At 51.5% G+C, this 20,250-nt stretch overlaps 10 protein-coding genes across 10 annotated transcripts; 5 read left to right on the top strand and 5 right to left on the bottom strand.

Moving 5' to 3' along the window:
* Positions 1–16: 16 nt before the first annotated feature.
* Positions 17–1,305, bottom strand: NECHADRAFT_90745 (uncharacterized protein; the record flags this gene model as incomplete). The annotated part of the gene is made up of 6 exons (XM_003046353.1): positions 17–648; positions 703–763; positions 813–893; positions 945–974; positions 1,096–1,118; positions 1,185–1,305. The coding sequence occupies 6 exons, from the start codon at positions 1,303–1,305 to the stop codon at positions 17–19; spliced, it is 948 nt and encodes a 315-aa protein (XP_003046399.1).
* A 184-nt stretch (positions 1,306–1,489) lies between these two features.
* On the bottom strand, positions 1,490–3,122 carry NECHADRAFT_32911 (uncharacterized protein; the record flags this gene model as incomplete). Its single annotated transcript, XM_003046354.1, has 7 exons — positions 1,490–1,719; positions 1,772–2,065; positions 2,114–2,370; positions 2,432–2,679; positions 2,735–2,855; positions 2,908–2,939; positions 2,988–3,122. The coding sequence occupies 7 exons, from the start codon at positions 3,120–3,122 to the stop codon at positions 1,490–1,492; spliced, it is 1,317 nt and encodes a 438-aa protein (XP_003046400.1).
* Positions 3,123–3,461: 339 nt separating this feature from the next.
* NECHADRAFT_76088 (uncharacterized protein) lies at positions 3,462–5,417 on the top strand (the record flags this gene model as incomplete). The annotated part of the gene is made up of 8 exons (XM_003045792.1): positions 3,462–3,741; positions 3,791–3,985; positions 4,043–4,426; positions 4,479–4,820; positions 4,871–4,968; positions 5,023–5,062; positions 5,122–5,303; positions 5,361–5,417. The coding sequence occupies 8 exons, from the start codon at positions 3,462–3,464 to the stop codon at positions 5,415–5,417; spliced, it is 1,578 nt and encodes a 525-aa protein (XP_003045838.1).
* A 239-nt stretch (positions 5,418–5,656) lies between these two features.
* On the bottom strand, positions 5,657–7,143 carry NECHADRAFT_90748 (uncharacterized protein; the record flags this gene model as incomplete). Its single annotated transcript, XM_003046355.1, has 3 exons — positions 5,657–6,949; positions 7,000–7,077; positions 7,129–7,143. 3 exons carry the CDS (start codon positions 7,141–7,143, stop codon positions 5,657–5,659), a joined length of 1,386 nt encoding a protein of 461 aa, XP_003046401.1.
* A 409-nt stretch (positions 7,144–7,552) lies between these two features.
* Positions 7,553–9,252, top strand: NECHADRAFT_32303 (uncharacterized protein; the record flags this gene model as incomplete). Its single annotated transcript, XM_003045793.1, has 3 exons — positions 7,553–8,485; positions 8,531–8,885; positions 8,939–9,252. The coding sequence occupies 3 exons, from the start codon at positions 7,553–7,555 to the stop codon at positions 9,250–9,252; spliced, it is 1,602 nt and encodes a 533-aa protein (XP_003045839.1).
* A 205-nt stretch (positions 9,253–9,457) lies between these two features.
* NECHADRAFT_76091 (uncharacterized protein) lies at positions 9,458–12,338 on the bottom strand (the record flags this gene model as incomplete). The annotated part of the gene is made up of 6 exons (XM_003046356.1): positions 9,458–10,490; positions 10,588–10,742; positions 10,798–10,848; positions 10,907–11,646; positions 11,702–12,195; positions 12,298–12,338. 6 exons carry the CDS (start codon positions 12,336–12,338, stop codon positions 9,458–9,460), a joined length of 2,514 nt encoding a protein of 837 aa, XP_003046402.1.
* Positions 12,339–12,820: 482 nt separating this feature from the next.
* On the top strand, positions 12,821–14,598 carry NECHADRAFT_33545 (uncharacterized protein; the record flags this gene model as incomplete). Its single annotated transcript, XM_003045794.1, has 6 exons — positions 12,821–12,990; positions 13,040–13,212; positions 13,260–13,307; positions 13,355–13,539; positions 13,622–13,966; positions 14,020–14,598. 6 exons carry the CDS (start codon positions 12,821–12,823, stop codon positions 14,596–14,598), a joined length of 1,500 nt encoding a protein of 499 aa, XP_003045840.1.
* Positions 14,599–15,937: 1,339 nt separating this feature from the next.
* On the top strand, positions 15,938–17,031 carry NECHADRAFT_33030 (uncharacterized protein; the record flags this gene model as incomplete). Its single annotated transcript, XM_003045795.1, has 2 exons — positions 15,938–16,125; positions 16,182–17,031. The coding sequence occupies 2 exons, from the start codon at positions 15,938–15,940 to the stop codon at positions 17,029–17,031; spliced, it is 1,038 nt and encodes a 345-aa protein (XP_003045841.1).
* Positions 17,032–17,379: 348 nt separating this feature from the next.
* On the bottom strand, positions 17,380–18,097 carry NECHADRAFT_32826 (uncharacterized protein; the record flags this gene model as incomplete). The annotated part of the gene is made up of 2 exons (XM_003046357.1): positions 17,380–18,000; positions 18,053–18,097. The coding sequence occupies 2 exons, from the start codon at positions 18,095–18,097 to the stop codon at positions 17,380–17,382; spliced, it is 666 nt and encodes a 221-aa protein (XP_003046403.1).
* A 755-nt stretch (positions 18,098–18,852) lies between these two features.
* Positions 18,853–20,222, top strand: NECHADRAFT_76095 (uncharacterized protein; the record flags this gene model as incomplete). The annotated part of the gene is made up of 3 exons (XM_003045796.1): positions 18,853–19,875; positions 19,982–20,062; positions 20,118–20,222. 3 exons carry the CDS (start codon positions 18,853–18,855, stop codon positions 20,220–20,222), a joined length of 1,209 nt encoding a protein of 402 aa, XP_003045842.1.
* Positions 20,223–20,250: the final 28 nt, after the last annotated feature.

Below are 20,250 nucleotides of genomic sequence, written 5' to 3' on the forward strand. Positions count from 1 at the left end.
GTTTCCGTTCTCCGCTTCACTCTCCCGATGTGAGCAAGTCAATCATGAAGGAGTACACGACCAACATGATCCCCCCTCCAGGTGCAAAACGCACAACCTTTGGCACAAGCCCCTTGTACAACGCCACAACTCCCTCCTCCCTGTAAACTTTTATCATACCGGACCAAACCCAAGGCAGAGTCTCTTTCGCACCAGTGCTGCTCTGAATCCGGCTCTTGACCACGTCGAACGGCGTGTTGAGCAGCGTTCCAACCGTCCCGCCTACAGACCCAGCAATTAGGTCATTCACCATGGTATCCTTCTTCGCCTCAGCCGTCGGAAGAAGAGAGCGCACTTGAAAGATACACCCAAAGTATCCAGCGTTCCAGACAATGTGTCTCCACACGGTGCTCTCAAAGCCTTGGTATAGACCCAAGGGTCCAGACTCGCGAACGATCTTGACAGCACAGTCTAGAACGCCTTTGTACCTTGCTGCAGAAGATTTGTCCTGAAGTCGTATCTTGACTAGTTCGAACGGCACGACGACTATGGATTCTGTGGCGCCGGCACTTGCGCCAGTGAGGATGGCGAGCTTCTGGTCTCGACGCTGGGTGTTGAACACGTCGGCGTAGAACTTGGCCCAAGAGTCATTTGCGGTGAATTTCGTTGCTCTGAAAAGACGGTATTAATATCTCGGATGAAGAACTAAGCTGGATCGAGTACGGGCCTCTTGGGGGTCTCCATTAAGACCGGGGCTAGAATTCCTCGGTAGAAGCGGCCGACACTGACAAGACGGTCAGCGTTTTCGAGTTGTGAAGGGACAAGTAGCGCACCCTTCTTGCTTTGCTATCTTGCGGAAACAGTCTATCATGCTTGAGTAAACCACGGTTCCGCTCGTGCTCCGTTGAAGCTGTCTTTGAGTTGTTAGGAGAACGTGATGCTCATGTCTGGGCTTGCTCGCTCACAGTCTTGTCTTGACCACATCTAGTGGATACCTGGTGCCTCCATCAGCCTATACTCATTCATTTAGAATACTTTGGGCGTTCTACATGATCAAGATCTACCACCGTCAGCTAACAGTGTCAGCATAGACATCCTCGGCACCTGTCGACTCACTTCAGAGATTCCCGCAACGCCGCCTGTATCGAGACCGGATTAGCGTCCTTCTCCGTCTATGCAATTTGTCATCAAGTTGTATTTTGCACATACCTGCGAGCAACTGTTGCGGAAACGTGGCGGTGGTAGCCTGTCCTGGGGCCATGCTGACAATCTCACGAAGCAACAAGATGTACGACTAACAAATCCCTTCTTCGACCCGTTACACATCTGGACTGATGAGTATATAGAAACCTGGGTCCCACTTTGAGAATGAAAGCAGGTCCCACAGCTTTTGATGCAGGTGATGTGGGACATTGGGGCCATTTACAGATGTCATGATGGACGCAACAAGGGACATGTCTTTGTGGATGGCGATTTGGATCTTCTAATTCAGGTCTAAATTATTGATACACTACGATAAACCTTTATTTACACTAACCACCTGGTCATGCTCCAACTGCTTAATCTCAGCTGCGTCAAGTCCCAGGACCTCGGCCAGAACTTCCTTAGTGTGTTGTCCCAGCAATGGTGGAGGAGTTCGTATAGAAGGTCCAGTTCTTGAGTATTGAACTGGACTATTGAGGACCTTGAGCTTTCCCAGCGCTGGATGATCTAGCTCTTTAACCATCCCTCTCGCCCTAACTATACCACGATTAACTCCTTGCCAACTGGATGATATGGAAGGGGACCTTACCGTGTGGATGATCAAGTGTATCCTTCAGGTCATTTACCTTGGCGTATGGAAGACCTGTGCCCTCAAAGGTGTCGAGCCACTCCTGTGTTGTCTTGGATTTTGTCGTGTCCTCTATCCACTTCTCTAGAACCTCTCTGTTCGCCACGCGTGAAGAGTTGGTTGAGAAGCGCTCGTCGCTCGCCCACTCTGGCTTCTCTAGACACTTACAAAGGACGCCAAAGAGTCTATCGTTTGCACCACCAATCAGAATATCCCCATCGCTGGTACGGAACGCACGATATGGAACAACCGAAGCTGAGCATGTTAGGATCTGTGTGCAAGGTTATTGGGTTGGTTACTCACGATGAGATGTGCCGTAGCGACCACCATCTCTCTTGCCCGTCACCAGAACCGACTGGGCCATGTTCGATAGGGTCGCAACTTGGCAATCGCTTAGGCACACATCAAGGTGCTGCCCCTGACCGGATTGCCCTCGCTCAATGATGGCAGCCAAGACACTGTTGACTGCGTACAAACCGGTCGTGAGATCTGTGACTGCGACGCCCACCTTGACTGGTGGTCCGTCTCGGGGTCCTGTGATGTGCATCAAGCCCATTTCCCTACATGTGCGAAGTCATCTCGTCAGCAACTGACCTCATCCATCTCGGTGTTCAAACCTACGCTTCCACCATGACATCGTATCCAGCACGGTCGCTATACGGCCCCGTTTGGCCATAACCCGTGATACTCGCGTAGATGAGTTTAGGGTTAATCTTTGCCAGACTTTCATAGTCCAGGCCATACTTTTTGAGGCTTCCTGGTAGGTAATTCTCGACCAATACGTCCGAGTTCTTGACCAGCTTTGTTATAATGTCGACACCGGCCTTTTCCTTGAATGAAAGAGCCAGAGACTTTTTATTCCGATTGACCTTTATACCGAGGAAATTAGAACGTTGCCTGGTTCCTTAGTCCAATGAGACATACCGACAAATAGTAAGCGCTCTCCCCTTGCCCGCTTCGGCCATCCAGATATGGTGCATAGGGAGGTCCCCAAGCTCTCGTGTCGTCGCCTCGCGTAGGATGTTCGATCTTGATTACCTCGGCTCTGTCTTTTGATGAGTATATGGGACTACCCGGACCATTGTTCTTTGGCTTACCCTAAGTCACCCAAAATCTGAGCGCAATATGGCTGTATTGTGTTAGCCACGAGATACCACCATCATAGGAATTGATCTACCCCAGCCAAAACTCTGGACATGTCAAGAACCCGAAGCCCGGTCAAGGGTTGCCTTGGGGCCGCGAGGGTGGCATTGCCCCTACAGAACAAGGTCGGTCGCGGAAACGACGCCAGTCTCGATCGAAGAGGCAGCATTGGTAATATCCGGAATTGCATTGGAAGATTGTTCTTGCTCGTTACTCCAACTGCCAATCTAGATTCTGGAAAATAATGGAATTTGATGCCTTGTAAGTAGGTAGTCAATCATCCACTTGAGCTTCATGTGGGACGGTTGGGCGTCCCACGCAGCAACGTGGGGCCGGCTCATGGCGTTTCCTCATGAATGCCGATATGAAGCAGGTACATTTCTATGATTACCGGAGTAGAAGTGTTTATTCTATGTTCTATCCTACCTATCAAAGGTACCGTACACCCGAACTACAGTTGCTAAACTCGTCCACCCGTCCCAACCCGCTTCGTCTAGGTGCATAGAAGATGTTCAAGCACGTATTTCGCCTCACCACGGCCTCTTCCCGGACAGTGTCATGCTTCTACCGCAGTTTCTCTGGCTCTACCTCATTGCGGAGAATTGACAAAATCTCCTCATCCGTGACCGACGCCATCGGTGGGCTCAAGAGTGGTTCGACGGTCCTGGTTGGCGGCTTTGGCTTCTCTGGAGTACCGAACACACTCATCAACGCCGTAGCCACACGACAGGATATAAATGACCTTACGGTGGTCTCCAACAATGCTGGAATGCCGGGCGTTGGACTGGGTCCGTGATCCAGCAGACACTGTGTCTGGATGTGGCTGACTTGGCATAGGCCAACTACTCGAGACGCGCCAGATCAGCAAGATGATGGCATCCTACATCGGAGAGAACAAAACTTTTGAAAAGATGTATCTGACCGGTGATCTCAGTCTGGAGTTGATCCCGCAGGGGACAATGGTTGAGAGGTGTGCTGCCGGTGCTGCTGGTGTACCAGCATTCTACACACCAGCTGCAGTCGGCACAATAGGTTAGTAAAGGCTAACCCTTGAGGAGAAAGTATGAAGCTGACCTGAGCGAAACAAAGTCCAAACTGGCGAGCTTCCCGTAAAATACAACCCCGACGGCACCGTGGCCACCATGTCCAAGGCAAAAGAAATGCGACAATTCAATGGCAAGAACTACGTCCTAGAAGAATCAATATTCGGCGATGTTGCGTTAGTCAAGGTTCACAAGGCTGACAGGCTGGGAAACTGCACATTTCGCAAGGCTCAGAACAACTTTAACGAAGCCATGGCAAAGAACGCCAAGCTCACCATTGTCGAAGCTGACGAGATCGTCGAGGTCGGTCAGCTCGAGCCCGAGAGTATTCACCTCCAGGGTATATACGTTGACGTGGTAATCGAGAGTACCGAGCCAAAGAAGATTGAAAAGTTGGTGTTTGACAAGAATCCCGAGGAAATTGTCAAGGGTGAGAAGCCACACGCATGGAATAGGATTGTTGCTAATTGATCAACCTCCAGAGACAGCATCAAACTCCAAGCGGGAACGCATTATTAAAAGAGCCGCCAAAGAGCTAAAAGACGGCATGTACGTCAACCTCGGCATCGGTATCCCCCTAGCGGCGCCGGCTCTGGTGCCCGACGACGTCGAGGTGGTGCTGCAGTCTGAGAACGGTATCCTGGGCATGGGGAGATACCCCAAGCCTGGTGAGGAAGACCCAGACCTCATCAACCCCGGAAAGGAGACTGTGACTCTGAATCTGGGTGCCTCGACCTTTAGTAGTCGAGAGAGCTTCAGCATGATCAGGGCGGGCAAGATTAACCTCACGATGCTGGGCGCGCTGCAGGTTAGCATGTACGGGGGTAAGTCTCGAGATGAAAGCACTCTTGAGAAAATAATGCTGATGATGCAGACCTCGCCAACTTTATGCTTCCGGGCAAGGTCAAGGGCATCGGCGGTGCCATGGACTTGGTCGCGAACCCAGAAAAGACAAAAGTGGTTGTCACCATGGTAAGTTGACGACACTGCAAGCATCCCCTGACTTGGTACTAATGTGATTAATAGGAGCACGTTGATCGAAAAGGGCGTCCAAAGATTCTGAAAGGTAAGTCGGAGCTGACAAAGACCCTTTAAGCAAAGACGATTCTAACTGAGGATGTTTAGAATGCACGTTCCCCCTCACTGGTCCCCGATGCGTGTCAAGAATCATCACAGATATTGCAGTTTTTGACTGTACGCCCAATGGACTGGTGCTTAAGGAGTTGGTGGATGAGGTCAGTGTAGATGAGCTGAAGAGCCTGACGGACGCGCCGTTTGAGATAGCAGACGACTTTAAGCCTTACGAGGTATGAGTAGTCAATGATATATTCTGACTTCCTTGAGGTGTCTCATCATTCATTTAGTTCCCGTGCCGTGAGACATTGCCATGTTGGCTTTGCAATGATGCCAAATTGACATGAAAGCTCTTTGCCACGTAATCGGGTTCCTTGACATCACAAGTCAGTACAAGACAGTAAACCATTGTTTCAGCAAGAATTCGACTGCTCGCCTTGTGGAAAATTACTCTCCAACACTGCTGGGCTCATCCCGAAATTAACCTTGACAGACGCGACTAGATCACCGCGTCAGGACATGGATCTTGCTTAAATACAATCTACAGATAAAATTCCAAGGCAGCAACTCGCTGAAAATTGTACAACTATTTACTATATGCCCCCAGTGTGTCGTCAATCATCCGTTGGGATGAACCCAAGTAGTTCACCGGATCACACAAGGCTTCCAACTCTTCTATCGAGATGGCATCAACCACTCTCTTGTCCTCCTTCAGCGTCTCGAGCAAAGTTGCCTCACCGCCACGCTCAATCGTCTTCTTACAGGCTTCATACACAACGTCGTGGGCATTTTGCCTGCCCACGTACTTGGCCAAGCTCATCATGACCGCCTCCCCTACAATCAACCCCTTGGACATGGCTAGGTTGGTTGCCATTTGACCCTCGTGCACTTCAAGTCCAGCTAGGGTAAACTCGGCCTGATGGAGGGCACCAACCGCCGCGACAAAACTCTCAGGAATGGCGACCCATTCCAGGTGCCATGGGCCTGATGCGCGCTCAAAGTCAGATACCATGCCATCAAGGACAAGGCCAGCGTTTGAGCGTAGGACTTTGGAGGCTGCTAGAATGACCTCGCTGGAAATGGGATTGCGCTTCTGCGGCATGGTGGATGAGGCGCCTCTGTGAGGTACGAATGGCTCAGCAACCTCTCCAAGCTCGTTGGAAGACATGATGATGAGGTCCAGCGCTATCTTTCCGAGCGAGCCCCCAATGAGGGCCAGCAGGTTGATTGCCTCGGCAATACCATCACGAGCTACATGCCATGTGATGGGAGGGTCTGCTAACCCCAGCTCGGAAGCAAGCTGCTTGCGAATATTGATACCATCCTCACCCGGCCCCAGAGAGGCAAGCGTCCCAGCAGCACCTCCGTACTGCACCATCAGAGCCCTAGGTCTCAGCTGCTGCAGCCGCTCCCTGTGGCGATACAGTCCAGAGAGCCACACTGCGCACTTGTATCCAAAGGTGACGGGTAGAGCATGTTGCAGATGAGTGCGCCCAGCCATGGGGGTATCACGGTGTGTAACGGCAAGACGCTCCAGGGCAGCAATGACTCCAGACAGTTTTGTATCGACAACTTCAAGCCCAGCTTTGACCTGCAAGACACTAGCCGTGTCCATGATATCCTGCGTCGTGGCACCCCAGTGGACGTACTTGCCCGCAGGGCCACACATGGCGCTGAGCTGGCGCACCAAGGGCAAGATTGGGTATCCGACGATATCAGTCTCGTTACGAAGACGGTCGAGGTCGAGGGCCGAGACATCAGCATTTGATGTGATCTGGTCGCCGGCGTCGGCGGGGATGACACGGCAATGAGCCTGTGCCCGCGCGAGGGCCGTCTCGACATCAACACATCGTCGGATGTATGCCTCGTCACTAAAGATCTATTCAAGCGTCAGTAGATTTATGTTATAAGCAGAACCTCAATTCTTACATTGCGAATCTCTTGTGTGCCAAACAAGTTGCGAAAGATGACAGAGTCAAACGCGCTGATGGAGCCTAGACGGCGACACTGGGGTTGAGATGGAAGCCGGATCGTCGTAGCCGGACGACGGCAGGATACAAAGATTCGCAACATGACTTCAATGTAACTGTATCACAGTTCAATTGACTGCATCGAATGATTGAGTGTCCCACAAGATACTTTATACCACCCCTGGTAAGAGAAGCCATCGTCATGTGGGGTCAGTCAACAGCGTCCCACATTGGGGTAGGAGTGTATCCCATCTTCCCCGGATCCCACTTGACTAGGGATGCTTCAGTCTGGGGGAATGGGTCCAGCTGCCTGCATATTGGACGTGCTGCTTCTGGGTCCCAGCCCGGTGCCATGGTTCTCGGTAGGGGGCTTATAAGTAGCTTGCGTTGTCAAGTGGATCGGGATGCTGACAACGAGACACGACGAGGAGGCATCACCATCATCAGTATAATCCTTTGCACATCACAGCATCATCTACTTCTTACTTGCCCATTACAGAAACTTTAACGCCATGACCATCGCACCCAAACCCCGCGTCCCTGCGACCGACCCCGAAAAGGTCTTCCACTACACCGACCTCCAGAGAACCAAGCCTACTCGCGAGAATGACCCCTACGACTACCAACCCGGCTGGGGAAACCGACACCAGTCTGAAGTAATCCCCGGAGTTCTCCCCATCGGCCAGAACAACCCACAAGATCGCGGCTTTGGGCTGTACACCGAAGGCATCACATACTCTGCCTTTGCAGCTCCGCGGGCCCTCAACTCGAGCACATACATGTACCGCGCCAGGCCTTCTGCGGCTCACCAGGGTTACTCAAACATTGAAACAAAGTCTCATATCGAAAACTGCTTCTTGTCTTTGAATCCAAAGGTTGAAGCCCTCCCTGAGCAGGCAGAGTGGTCACCCTTCCCACTCCCTCCAGACAATGAAAAGATCGACTTCACTGATGGCCTGCACACCCTCGGTGGAAGTGGTGATCCAAATCTCCGCCAGGGCATCGCCGTCTATGTCTACATGATCAACAGCTCCATGGAGAACAAGGCCTATTGCAACACGGACGGCGACTTTCTAATCACCCCGCAACTGGGCATACTGGATATCCAGACAGAAATGGGCAAGCTCTTTGTTCAACCAGGCGAAATCTGCGTCATTCAACGCGGAGTCCGCTTCCGGATCAATTTGGCTGAAGGCATCTCGGTTGCTCGTGGTCACATCGCCGAGGTTTGGGGTTCTACTTGGGAACTCCCTGACCTTGGCCCTCTGGGAGGCCATGGCCTTGCCAACCCGAGGGACTTTTTGTTCCCTGTCGCCCATATCGACGAAGACCTGCACGTACCATTTACCATTGTAGTTAAAAACAATGGAAAGCATGTCGCCATTAAGCAGGACCATAGCCCCTTTGACGTGGTCGCCTGGCACGGCAACTGTGTCCCCTACAAGGTGAGTAGTCCCCTCTTGATATCTTTCATAACTAACAATCCTCAGTATGACTTGACCAAATTCGTCGCCCAAAACTCGACCACAGTCGACCACACCGATCCAAGCGTCAATACGGTACTAACAGCCAAGTCATCCGACCCTCACGTCCCGCTAGCCGATTACCTCTGGTTCGGTCCGCGCTGGGATGTCGCAAGCAACAGCTTCCGGCCACCATACTTCCACCGGAATAGTGCGACTGAACTTTTGGCCTGCATCTACGGGGCTGGGCTCGGTCGGTCTGACGAGTTTCAGCCTGGTGGGTGCAGCTATGAGGGCGGACACACTCCCCATGGAGGCTTCAGTGATGAGTATCTCCTCGAGACGCCACTTCAGGTCAATGAGCCGCGCAGAATCCTAACAGGTGAGTCTTGCAGAATTGAACCTAAAGAGCTATAGCTAACTTGCTTCCAACAGACCAGATGACCATCATGGTCGAGTCCTCACGAACCTTTCTCTTCACCGAGTACGCCCGAAAAATCTGCGGCGTCCTCCACAGTCAGGGTACCGATTACAAGGTCTGGGAGAGGCTACCGGATCGTTTCTCTGCACACCCTCTCACCAAACAGCTGCTCGCCCGCGTAGCGCAGGACAAGGCCAACAGCAAGAAGGCGACTGATTACTACCACTCTCTTGACCTGCTAAAGGGGGCGACCGCCGCTGAGCCAGTCAAGGATATTTCTCCTCATACTAATGGCCATACAAATGGTAACAAAGTGGCGGTGGCTTGATGGGATGAACTTTGAGTGTATGGACCAAATGTTGCGAGGTATTTTATGTATGGATGTCTTATATGCCCAGGGTATTTGCTGTTGGGATCGATTCCTGTCTCTTCTGCCCAAATGGTTCCTCGCTCTCGTCCTCTATGATTTCTTGGTCATTGTCAGCAGAGACTCTCGCTTCATTAAATAGTGCATCATGTTACAATCGCAGTCATCAACCACCTTCAGGCTGATCCTCCACATCTAGCAACGAATCGCTCATGATCCTCAGAATATGACAAAGCCCTTTTGCGTTCCACTTTCCCACCTCCTCAATCAGGCTGGAAAACTCCAGTAGAATCATCTTTGCCGCGTTATAACCTCCTTCACATATCACCCCCGAGAAGCTGATGACGCCGCCTTCTCTGAGGAATCGTCTGGCTGCGTTCTCCTGCCCGTCATCGATGGTAGACCCAGGCGTTGATGTCGTCGCCATACCATTGCCCCCCAGTAAAGGCCAGTCCACCTCGTTGAGAAACTCGTACGGTTCCACGTCTCCGAACCGAGAGTCCTGATTTGGCGGCATCATGAACACATACAGCCCAAGGACCAGCGCCGCAGCAAAGATGGAGACTTCTGAGTGAAACATGGTGCCGTCGCTGATACGTCGGCGGCTCATGGCGGTGTAAACTCCAGCAGCGTGGAGGCAGGCCCGTCGGGCATACCAGGTTTGACTCCAAGCAGCAATATTCTGCAGAGCCTCGTGTGCCCCATCAGCTCCTTTTCTACCCGCAGCGAGCTCAAAGACTTCGAGATTGGCAAACAGGTTGATGTTGAGGAAATGCCACATGACGATACAATTCGGGTTCTTGTACCTGAGGAACCTCGAGTAGGCGGCGTAAATCTCGTTTAGCAAGCCAGATAGCCCTCTTCCGGCCTCGTCAGATGCGAATACTCGGTTAGATGCGTCAGAGAGTCTGTAGCCTCCTGTCGCAGACGGCACCTTGGCCACGCGAATACGAACTTCCAGAATGCGGATCCAGATTATGGAGAGGAGTCCGATGATCCCCACGGGTGAGAGGTTCTGTGAATCTGGCAAGCGTACCGAGGGCTCATGGGTCTGTATCGTGACAGTTCCAGACACAATGCTAGTGCCGCCGTCAACAATTCGCTTCCACGATCTGGCTGACGAAGCTTGGAACAGTTCGACAGAGCATGGAACCTCAAACTGCATCGCTGGGGATCGAATGAGCGGTCTGTCGCCCAAGCTATATGCCCACCAAGCATCCGTCATTATCAAGGCCGAGATCAGTCTACGCACCTAGTTAACAAAGTGGCCCTTGGAACATCTTCTGGTCAACCTACCTTTTTACACTCTCGGCTCTCGCCCAGGCCTTCCAGAGAGCGTCGTCATTCCTTAGTTGACCCTGAGACTCGTTTTGTATCCTGAGCTGTTCCACAAGGCCTCCTAGGCTCGGTGAATCTGGGCAGGCGCTGAATAGACCTGATAGTTGCGCGACCTGGAACAGGTTCATTTGTTAGTCTCCTCATCAACATCGTTGAGGAACGCCTTACAGAAATTGTCTGACTGTACAGCATACGCGCCAAAGTCTCGTTTTGTGTATCCTACATAGGCCAGTTAGGATGCAGCCAGTTAGACTGGTACGCTGGAAAGGGCACATACGACAGGTGGACAGATGGACCAAGCCATTAGAAGCACCGCCGCAGACGTGAGATGTGCAATCAATCTCACCGAGCTACCTGGCCCAAATGACGGCGTTGCCAACTGATGGCAACATTTTTGAGTCGCTGCTGGGAGGAAACTGAAGGCGAAGTCTCTGACCTGTTTTGAGTCGAAATGCACAAGCCCCAGGAGGCATAATGACAGGACGACCAGGTTCGGTGCAGATTTTGCTGAAAATGTAGGGCGGTGGATAAACGGAAGCAGTGAGTGAGGCTGTCGAAAGACAATGTCGAGACCGAGGTTGAGTAATCGCGCGGGCGGAAACTTGCTACTGGACAGGGCATCTGGCACGAACTCGTGAACAAGCTCTTGGCGTTTATCCTCGTCGAGCCCCCATTTCGACTCCTTCTCTTTTCCGATGGACGGCGTAGGTGACGTTTCCGAGATGAAGATGTCGGTCAAGATATTGTCGCCCCTATAGCCCACGACATCGATCCATATCCTCGCGGCGCCGTCGTCAGCCAATCTCGATCGATTGCTGGGCCACAGCCGCGCGACCTGTGCGAATCGCTCGAGGGGAATGCTGCCCGCACGTTCTGTGCTAGCAAATTGGGAGCTCGTCAATGTTGGTGAGTTGCCATTGGCTGTGGACAGATTCAAGAAGTCTAGCGAGTTGAAGTTGCCGTGGAACAAGTCGAGGACACCTTGACAGGCTTCGAGGTCGTTGGAGAATCCATTACCTGTTATCAAGTTAGTCCTCAAAGCCCGATTCCTCAGGAGCTGGACTTGTCTTACTTATCATCAAGGACGACTGCACAAAATCGGTGCCCCCGCTCAACATAACGTGAAAGTCGGTGCTACCATTGATCATTTCTGGTGGTGAGGTCGTCAAATCGGGAACGACGAGATCTTGTGTGGCCGTTGACTCTGGAATAGTATCTGGATGGTTCTCATGAGGTCCTTCAAGTGCAGACTGCGTCATTGCAAATGTAGAGTCGCCATTTAGTCCTTGATTGCGAGCCTGCAACAATGTTGCCGCAGCCAGTGCATCCAATTCTGAGGTGATGAGTTGGTCGGTCGCATCGATTGCTGGCGGATTTTGGCTCATGTTGTCCCCATGATTTGACAAGCCATTGCTGTGATCACCGTTCTTTTCAACCTCATTTTCGGTAGTGCTCCCCCGACGGACGTCCTGGTTCTGTTCAACGGCGCTTTCGGGATTGCTCTGTGTATCATTTGACGAGTTATCCTGCCCATGAAAGTACTTGACATGCCTCAACAAGACGTCGCTATCCCAATTTCTCAGCATACGAGACAATGCATAAAGAACGAGCACGCCTATCGTACCACGGCGTGAACTAACCTCCGGGCGTACCGACGATTGCACTTACGGCACTGATATGGCTTCTCTCCAGTGTCTACACAACCTCATGTCAGCTCGCGACAATCATGCATTTGCTCCCAGGTGTCTCACGAGAACGCTCGTGGCGCAAAAGATGCTCAGTCTTGATGAACGTTCTATGGCAGTACGAGCAGCGTTTCATCCTCGCAGAGAAGGGCCCAACCGGGGGAAGAAGCAAAAGAGTAGAGCTTGAGATGTTGCTTGAAGCAGCGGTAAGTTGAGTTCGAGCACTCAGTGGGGCTCGACAAACAGGTGCAGCCGGATGTACGTGACCCCATGGAAATGCTGGTCAACCACTCCCATGTCAAAGACGGGACATTCGGGCCCCGGCTTGAACTCCACTGGACCGGGTCTGTCAAAGGTGTTTGCGGGGGGGACGCGGGGTTGAAATGCGGGGGGTGGGACAGGACAGGGGTAGGTAATGTGGGACGGCTACACATGACGGCAAGTGATATTAAGGCGAACGAGGTCATCCAAAGTGAGAGTGTTGTCATTGGCTCTTGTGAATAACCATGTGTGCTTCCCTGTTCCATCCCACGTTGGGTGCGACCCTTCACGGCTTGTCTGGGGGAGGGGACGTTTGGCAGTTCAGGGGCCTTGAATATGGAGCCATTCCGTACAGATTCGCTAACCCGGAACCACCGGCGACACTTTCGGGGGAGGTTGACTGCACCTATTACGGGTATGCAACACACAAATGCTGTCGCTGTATAAGCTGTTAACCCTTGCAGTCCGCGATGCCCTCAGAATCACGTCGACTTTCGTCACTTGCTTCGCATTCCTCAAGATGAGGAGATCCCCACGCAGGACGAGGACGAGTTTAGATGTTTGAACCTTGAAGTCACCTCGCCTGCTCTGAAAGCACTCCCAGAGCGACCGTACCCTGTTCTCTTCTGGATTCATGGTAAGGCACTACAACAAATTGGGTGTCCAAGCGCTCACTCTGCGTAGGTGGCTCTCAAGCCGTGTCCTTTGGCACCAGTGCATCGGGGCTATGTGGTGAGTTCAACTACCACATCTACTTGGTTGTCGAGTCTGACGGTTAGATCCAACTGGGCTCGTCCAGAGGTCCATCGACATGGCTGAACCCATCATCGTCGTCACCATCAACTACAGACTCAACATGTTTGCGTTTGGCGACTACAGCAGTGAGAGAAATTTGGCCCTGAGAGATCAAAAGCGGGCTTTGGAGTTTGTCAAGACACATATATCTGGCTTTGGTGGCGATCCCGTGAGTTCCAGCTGGGCCATTTCATTCTCTTGGTGCCAAGGATCCTTGCCAACAGTTCCTAATTGACGCATGTCATTCGTAGGAAAACATCACCATCGCTGGCGAAAGTGCCGGGGCCGTCTACTGCCACGCCCATCTACTCATGGGCAGTCCCGCCCGTCAGTGCATCTTGCAGTCAGGAACTCTTCATCTCTCGCCGCCTCAGCCAAGAAAAACCGCAGAAATACTGATAGCCAGGGTGAGCGATGAGTTATCACGTCTCGGAAATTGGACACTCCGTGATGCGCCCGTGTCCAAGTTGCTTGAAGCTCAGGAAAGATTGGGTTTGGTGTCATTCTACCTCCAGATGGAGGAAAAGCTCGAGGGCTGGGAAGAGAGAATCGGAGACGACTTCCAGCGCGTCTTGATAGGTGATACCGAATACGAGGTATGGAGTTGCTGTGCTTCCTTCACAGGTGCTAACAAAGCGGTCTCCTGTAGTCGGTTCTATGGCGGAACGGAATTGAGTCGTTGTCCCCAGAGTACATCTGTGATGCATTCGACTCTGCAGGAGAAACAGCCCTAGCTTTGAAGAAGCAATACGGCATCGTCTCCGACCGACCTGTTTCATGCAAGCTAGGAGCCTTGGACTTGCTCAACGACGCCCGATTCAGCCTACCCATTGACATATTCGTGAAACGGTGTCAACAGGCCAAAAAGTCCTGGTTCCGTTTCCTTGTCGACCAGCCAAATCCGTGGCAAACTTCTAGTCGCGCCCACCACGGCGTTGACCTCCTGTATCTGTTCAACACGTACGGCTTGTCTCACAATGAGCCTGCGCAACAGATCGCGCGCTCCATGCAGGAGAAGTGGGTCAGTTTTGTTCGTGGTAAAGACCCTTGGGAGCCTGGAGGGGTATTTGCTTTTGGGCCATTTGGAGAAAGTCAACTTCTGAGTCCTCAAGGCCTCAATGCGCGGAGGAGACAGCAACATGTGGCAGCTCTGGCCGCTCTTGGGTCGCAAAAGGTGAACGAGATTGTCGCAAAGTTGGCGACTGGGAAGTCGAGTCTATTAAATTAACATGAATCCATGGGCGTTGTTATCTTATCACCTCCGTACAGCGGCAGCATAGCGTTAAGCGTACAGAGTTAAAGGGCTGAGCTGACTCCAGCCACATAGTTTCCCTTCCTCCATATCTCGCCCGGAACTAGGATACTCGACGAGATATCTATCATATTCATCTTCAAGAAGTATAATCTAAAAAGGGAGATTTGATGGGTAGTATGGCAGCTCACATGCACATACGACAAGCAAGGAAGTTGGGAAGGTCTTGACTGTGGAGGCATAATCAGGTCGTCATGAGAGAATCAAGGACTTCATTTAACACATCCCCTCAATTGTCTAGCAGTTAGTGAGGAGCACAATCATTATTAAATAACGGTATTATAATATCTGGCTCTTCCAGAGCCGTTATAGGCCTTTTTCCAAAATCAAATCAGCGCTTCCCCATGCAAGTGCTCACGCAATGAACAGACCAGTCCACTTCAAGGGACAACGGAATCCGGTCTCATAATAAGCAATATTGCATTGCGCCACTTCTTAGACAATGGAGCATATAGTACAGCGCTTATGGTATCATTCGAGAAACAAGGATACGAAACAATGGCTCCCTAGTTGCGACAGATCCAACCCATGTGCGCAGCCACGTGCGTTGAAGCATCTCGGGGGACGGAACCCGACCGCCAAGACAGTTGTATGATGTGTGCACGATTTGAAAGAAACATTGTTGCAAATTTTGTCATATCGATTCATTTTGATCCATGTGAGGGAATTATCAAAAATGGGACCACTTGAAAGATTACAGCAACCTTGATAGATTGTGCCTTGGAGTGTACGGACTTGTGTGTTGGTATGGACTGGTGTATCTACCATCAACACATCACAGAACAATCTTGTCATTCAAAGCTGAAACAAAATGATTAGATTACTGCAAAGATTAGAAACAACCAACGGTTAACAATGGCTCGCGTGATATCCGTCCCTAACCTATCAACCCACCCGTCATGCCGACATGACAACCTTCGGAGCCCACATCTAACCCCCGAGCCGGCGACATGACATGACAACCGCAGCCTATCTCCCATGATGTTAATGACATTTACCCCTCGTGTACCTCACGCCCTACGTCGCATTGTCCAATCATGTGTCTCAAAGAACCTCATGCAGGCCCACGCAGGGTGGATCAAACCCGTCGCGGGGCCATCAACGCCCCGAATGGCTTATCATGATTGCGAACGATGCCGGCAACGGAGGGGACTTGTATTAAAATACCCTTGGGTCGCCTCGATTATTATTTCGGTCTTCTTTTCATTCTTCTCTCAAGCATTTACCAAGATACCCCTTACAAACACCAAAAACAATGGCTTCCTTCTCCCTTCCTGAGCCTTTCGCCAGCATCCCCCGTGAGAACTTCCTCTTCGGCCCCTCTCCCATTCAGGAGCTCCCGCGGATATCCGCCGCTCTCGGAGGCAAGGTCGGTGTCTACGCCAAGCGCGAGGACTGCAACTCTGGTCTCGCCTATGGAGGAAACAAGGTCCGAAAGCTCGAGTGCGTAACCAATTCCTCTCCCAATTGTTCTTCAATCGCTAACTTGAACCTTACAGGTACCTCGCCGCTGAGGCCAAGGCCGAGGGCGCTGATACCCTCGTCTCCATCGGCGGCGTCCAGTCCAACCACACCCGCGCCGTGACGGCCGTCGCTACAAAGCTCGGTCTCAAGGCCGCCACCGTCCAGGAGCACTGGGTTGAGTGGGAGGACCCCGGCTACGAGAAGGTCGGCAACATCCAGCTCTCCCGCCTCATGGGCGGCGACGTCCGCCTCGACCCCTCGACCTTTGGCATCGAGCACAAGACCACCCTCGCCAAGCTCACCGACGAGCTCAAGACCGCCGGCCGCAAGCCTTACTACATCCCCGCCGGTGCTTCCGACCATCCCCTCGGTGGTCTTGGTTTCGCTCGCTGGGCGTTCGAGGTTGAGGCTCAGGAGAAGGAGCTCGGCGTCTTCTTCGACACCATCATCGTGTGCGCCGTGACTGGCTCCACCTTTGCCGGCATGATCGCCGGTTTCAAGCTCGCCGAGAAGAACGGCTCTCCCAAGCGCAAGATCATCGGCATCGACGCCTCAGGCAAGGTTCAGCAGACGTTCGACCAAGTCCTGCGCATTGCCAAGTCGACAGCCTCCAAGATTGGTCTCTCGGAGGACGACATCACCGCCGACGACGTGATCCTCGACCCAAACTACAACGCCAAGATTTACGGTATCCCCGACGAGACCACCATCGCCGCCATGAAGTTTGGAGCTCAGACCGAGGCTTTCATCACTGACCCTGTTTACGAGGGTAAGAGCTTGGCTGGTATGATTGATCTTATCAAGACGGGCAAGATTGCCAGTGGCAACGTGCTTTACGCCCATCTTGGAGGCCAGCTGGCTCTCAACGCTTACTCGTCGCTGTAGAGTGGTTTTTTGTAATTCATAGCGTAGAATACTGTAGATAGCAAGTCGGACCTCTGAAGAGGTGCTTGTCTTTGGATAGAATTGATTAACATGTCATTTTGAAGTAGAATCTGTCCGCATTTTGTCAAATTGATGTTTCTGCTTAATTCTCTCTTTATCCCGCTCTCTTTTGTGTCACTTTCTAACTTTTTTTTTCAAAGTCGTGAGAAACTCCTAGACTATGGTGCGAGCTGGAAACAATCGAGAGAGGCCACATGATAATTCCTTCTCCATGGCTCTTTAAGCGAAGTGCTTTGTTTCGAATTGACCAAGAGAAGTTGAATTAAGCCAACTTCATTGTGCCGCCTTCTAGTTTCCTCCTTTGGCCTTGATGAAAGCCTCCATAAAGTCTTCAGCATCAGGTTGACCATCAAGCCGCTCTCCTTGAACCGAATAGTTCGGAACACCAGCTCCCACTAGAAACTCCTTGTTCTTTTCAGCTTCATCATCCACAGCCTTGACTTGCTCCTCAGAATCCAGCCACTCATCAACCTCGGCAGCTGAAATACCCGAGTTGATGGCAATCTCTCGAAGAACCTCTTTAGTTGAAATGTCCTTTTCCAACTCATGATAGGCCTGAAAGATTCCTTCAACCAGATAATTCAAAACTTCAGGCTCTTTTGTACTGGCGAGGCGTACTAGGGTATGCGCGAACTGAGTATCACCGACTTTTCCACCGCTTTTGAAATTGATGCCAACACTGCGTCCGATCTGGTTCATTCGCCGGTATAGCTTCTCTCTTTGCTCGGTAGTCATGTCGACGAGCTTCACATCGGCCACTTCAGACTTGTCGACGCTGTGGGTTGAAGGGCCGTAGTTGAGGTAATAAGGTCGCCAGTTGATGGCAAAGATATCAGATTTTCCACCAGGGTATGTCTTTTGGTAGAGAGAGATGGCCATTTCAAGCTGTCTTTTGCCTATGTAGCACCACTTTCATTCGTTAGCACTTGTATCTCCGTCCTGCAGTTGGTGTGCTACTCACAGCACAGACAAAGTCAAAAATAATGTCGACTTCAATGACGGTCATTTTTGCGTTTCTAGTTGTATCGTTTGAGGCGGTAAGCACTGAGTACAGCTAAATTATGGACTATCAAGGAGATTGCCTTGGCCTCTGAAGGATCAGAAAGTTGCTCAAGCCAACATTTCTAGGCAACCAAATTTGTGCGTGCGGGGCTCATCATCTCGACACGTCACATCTGCTGATTCAGCTATTCTAAACCAACATGAAGTTATCCCCATTTCATAACAACCAGTGTGACAATCATTCACTAGCGTTTATCAATTTAGTGTTACGTTGCAATGACTACAGTTCGACCGAGCCGCACCGGTTAGAAGCAGACGGAAACCGAGTTGAAAGGAGCATGTTTCCACAAGACTCGATGGGGAGTTTTACACAAGAGATCGAGGAAATGTCACACAAAAAATTGAAACGTCGTTTGAGGCTGGTTTCATTGACTATTCTGTCTTCTTATTGGTCTTTCATGTATATCTGCTTTGTCTGTTTCATTGATATTGCCAAATCATGGTCAAGCTCGACTGCCTATAGACAAAGACGAGGTGACGTGAAGAAATTCACCGAAAAGCCGCATTGTACACTGCCTGCCAGCTCATCTCATTGCTTTACCTAGGTATATGAATCTCTTGAGCTCACTCCTTCACTTGGTCATCCAACTCTCTTCACAACCAGAACTACTTGGTCAACATCTGACCATCGCAGATCACCAACTTGATCAAGAACCCACCTCAAGTCATCTGCTGGTTCCCTTCACTACAGCCGGCAAGATGCAAATGGATGAGCAGGAAGAGGGCATGTTTCCCGATGTTCTACAGCTGCTCTCTGCTGGATGCACCATAGACGACGCCCTAATGCACGCTTTTCAGATGCCCCAGTTCGACAACAATATCCCAGAGATGCCACCCCCAACGACCTATGCGCGCCCCGGTCCTCACCCTCTGGGGTTGCCGGTGGTGCCTAATTCACCAATTTTCCTGGGTCCTCGCGGTCCGGTGGATAACGACTGGACGCTGGAGAACTTTTTGAAGACGGAGGTGCTTGACATGCCGTGTCTTGACAATACTCCGCCGTCTCACACGATAACTCCATGCACCGAGGGCTTTGAACCAGTCACCCCGACTCAGTATCCCATCTCCCTGACCGCCGTTCCAGGAACGAAGCCAGACACCGACAGACCTCCCAAGAGACACCGCCTCCAAGTCCCACAGATCACAGATGGTCCTGACAGCCATCTCGTCTCCCTCCTCGGCCAGTCGACCTTTGAGTATCAAGGTCATATCGTCTCCTTGAACCACGCCTGTAATCTTCGCCAACAATACGATCTCCTCTCATGCCAGAGAGACCGAAACACCACCTCCCCAGAGCAAGATGAGTCTTTTCCCAACACCGACGACGAGTTCCGCGGTCGCATCCGCGAGATCTTTGAAGCCATCTGCGACTGGACCGATCTACGAGAGTGGCGAGCCAAGATGGGACAGAAGCGCGTCAGGGAGTGGCTTGCTGAAGTTGCCCAACAGAGACGAAGCTTAGGTCTCGATGATGACTTGTCCAAGCTCTCCGACAAGGAGCTTCAGCCTCCAGCGAATCGTATGCCGTCTATGAAGGAGCAGTGGAAGAATGTCATCCACCGCACCATGTCCGACGTTGAGATTGAACTTCTCTGCGCGCAGATTCTCGCAAGTCCACCACTCTTACTCTTAGATTGCTCAACTAACCGTGTAACAGAAGCAGGCCATGGCTGCTCAAAAGGGTCACAACACGACTCCCATGTGGAGCAACAACGAGACGCAGTGGGAAGAGTTTTCGACATTCTCGGAGCGCTAGGACCGCATCTTGAATGCCTTTCGAGTGAGTTATCCTTTGTCTATTAAGTGTGCATCTACTAACAGCTGGTAGGACAACAAGGTCTTGATCCACTCGGCCATAAGAGCGCCATGGATCACACGCATCACAAACTCGCCACACTCAGAGACTCGTGTAAGTTTTTTTTCTTGACTTGTTTATATGGGTGATACTAATGTGAGGTTGATAGAGAAAGTACCAGAACAAGGCTGGCAACGATCGCAAGCGAACTCTGATTGAGCAGGGTGGCTCAGAGAAGAAGAAGGCCAAGGCAGAGTCCATGTCGCCTTTTTGAGACCGCAAAAGATTGGGATCATTTATAT

This window comes from Fusarium vanettenii (genome assembly GCF_000151355.1).
Source record: "Fusarium vanettenii 77-13-4 chromosome 2 genomic scaffold NECHAsca_18_chr2_1_0, whole genome shotgun sequence".
NCBI classification, from domain to species: Eukaryota; Fungi; Ascomycota; class Sordariomycetes; order Hypocreales; family Nectriaceae; genus Fusarium; species Fusarium vanettenii.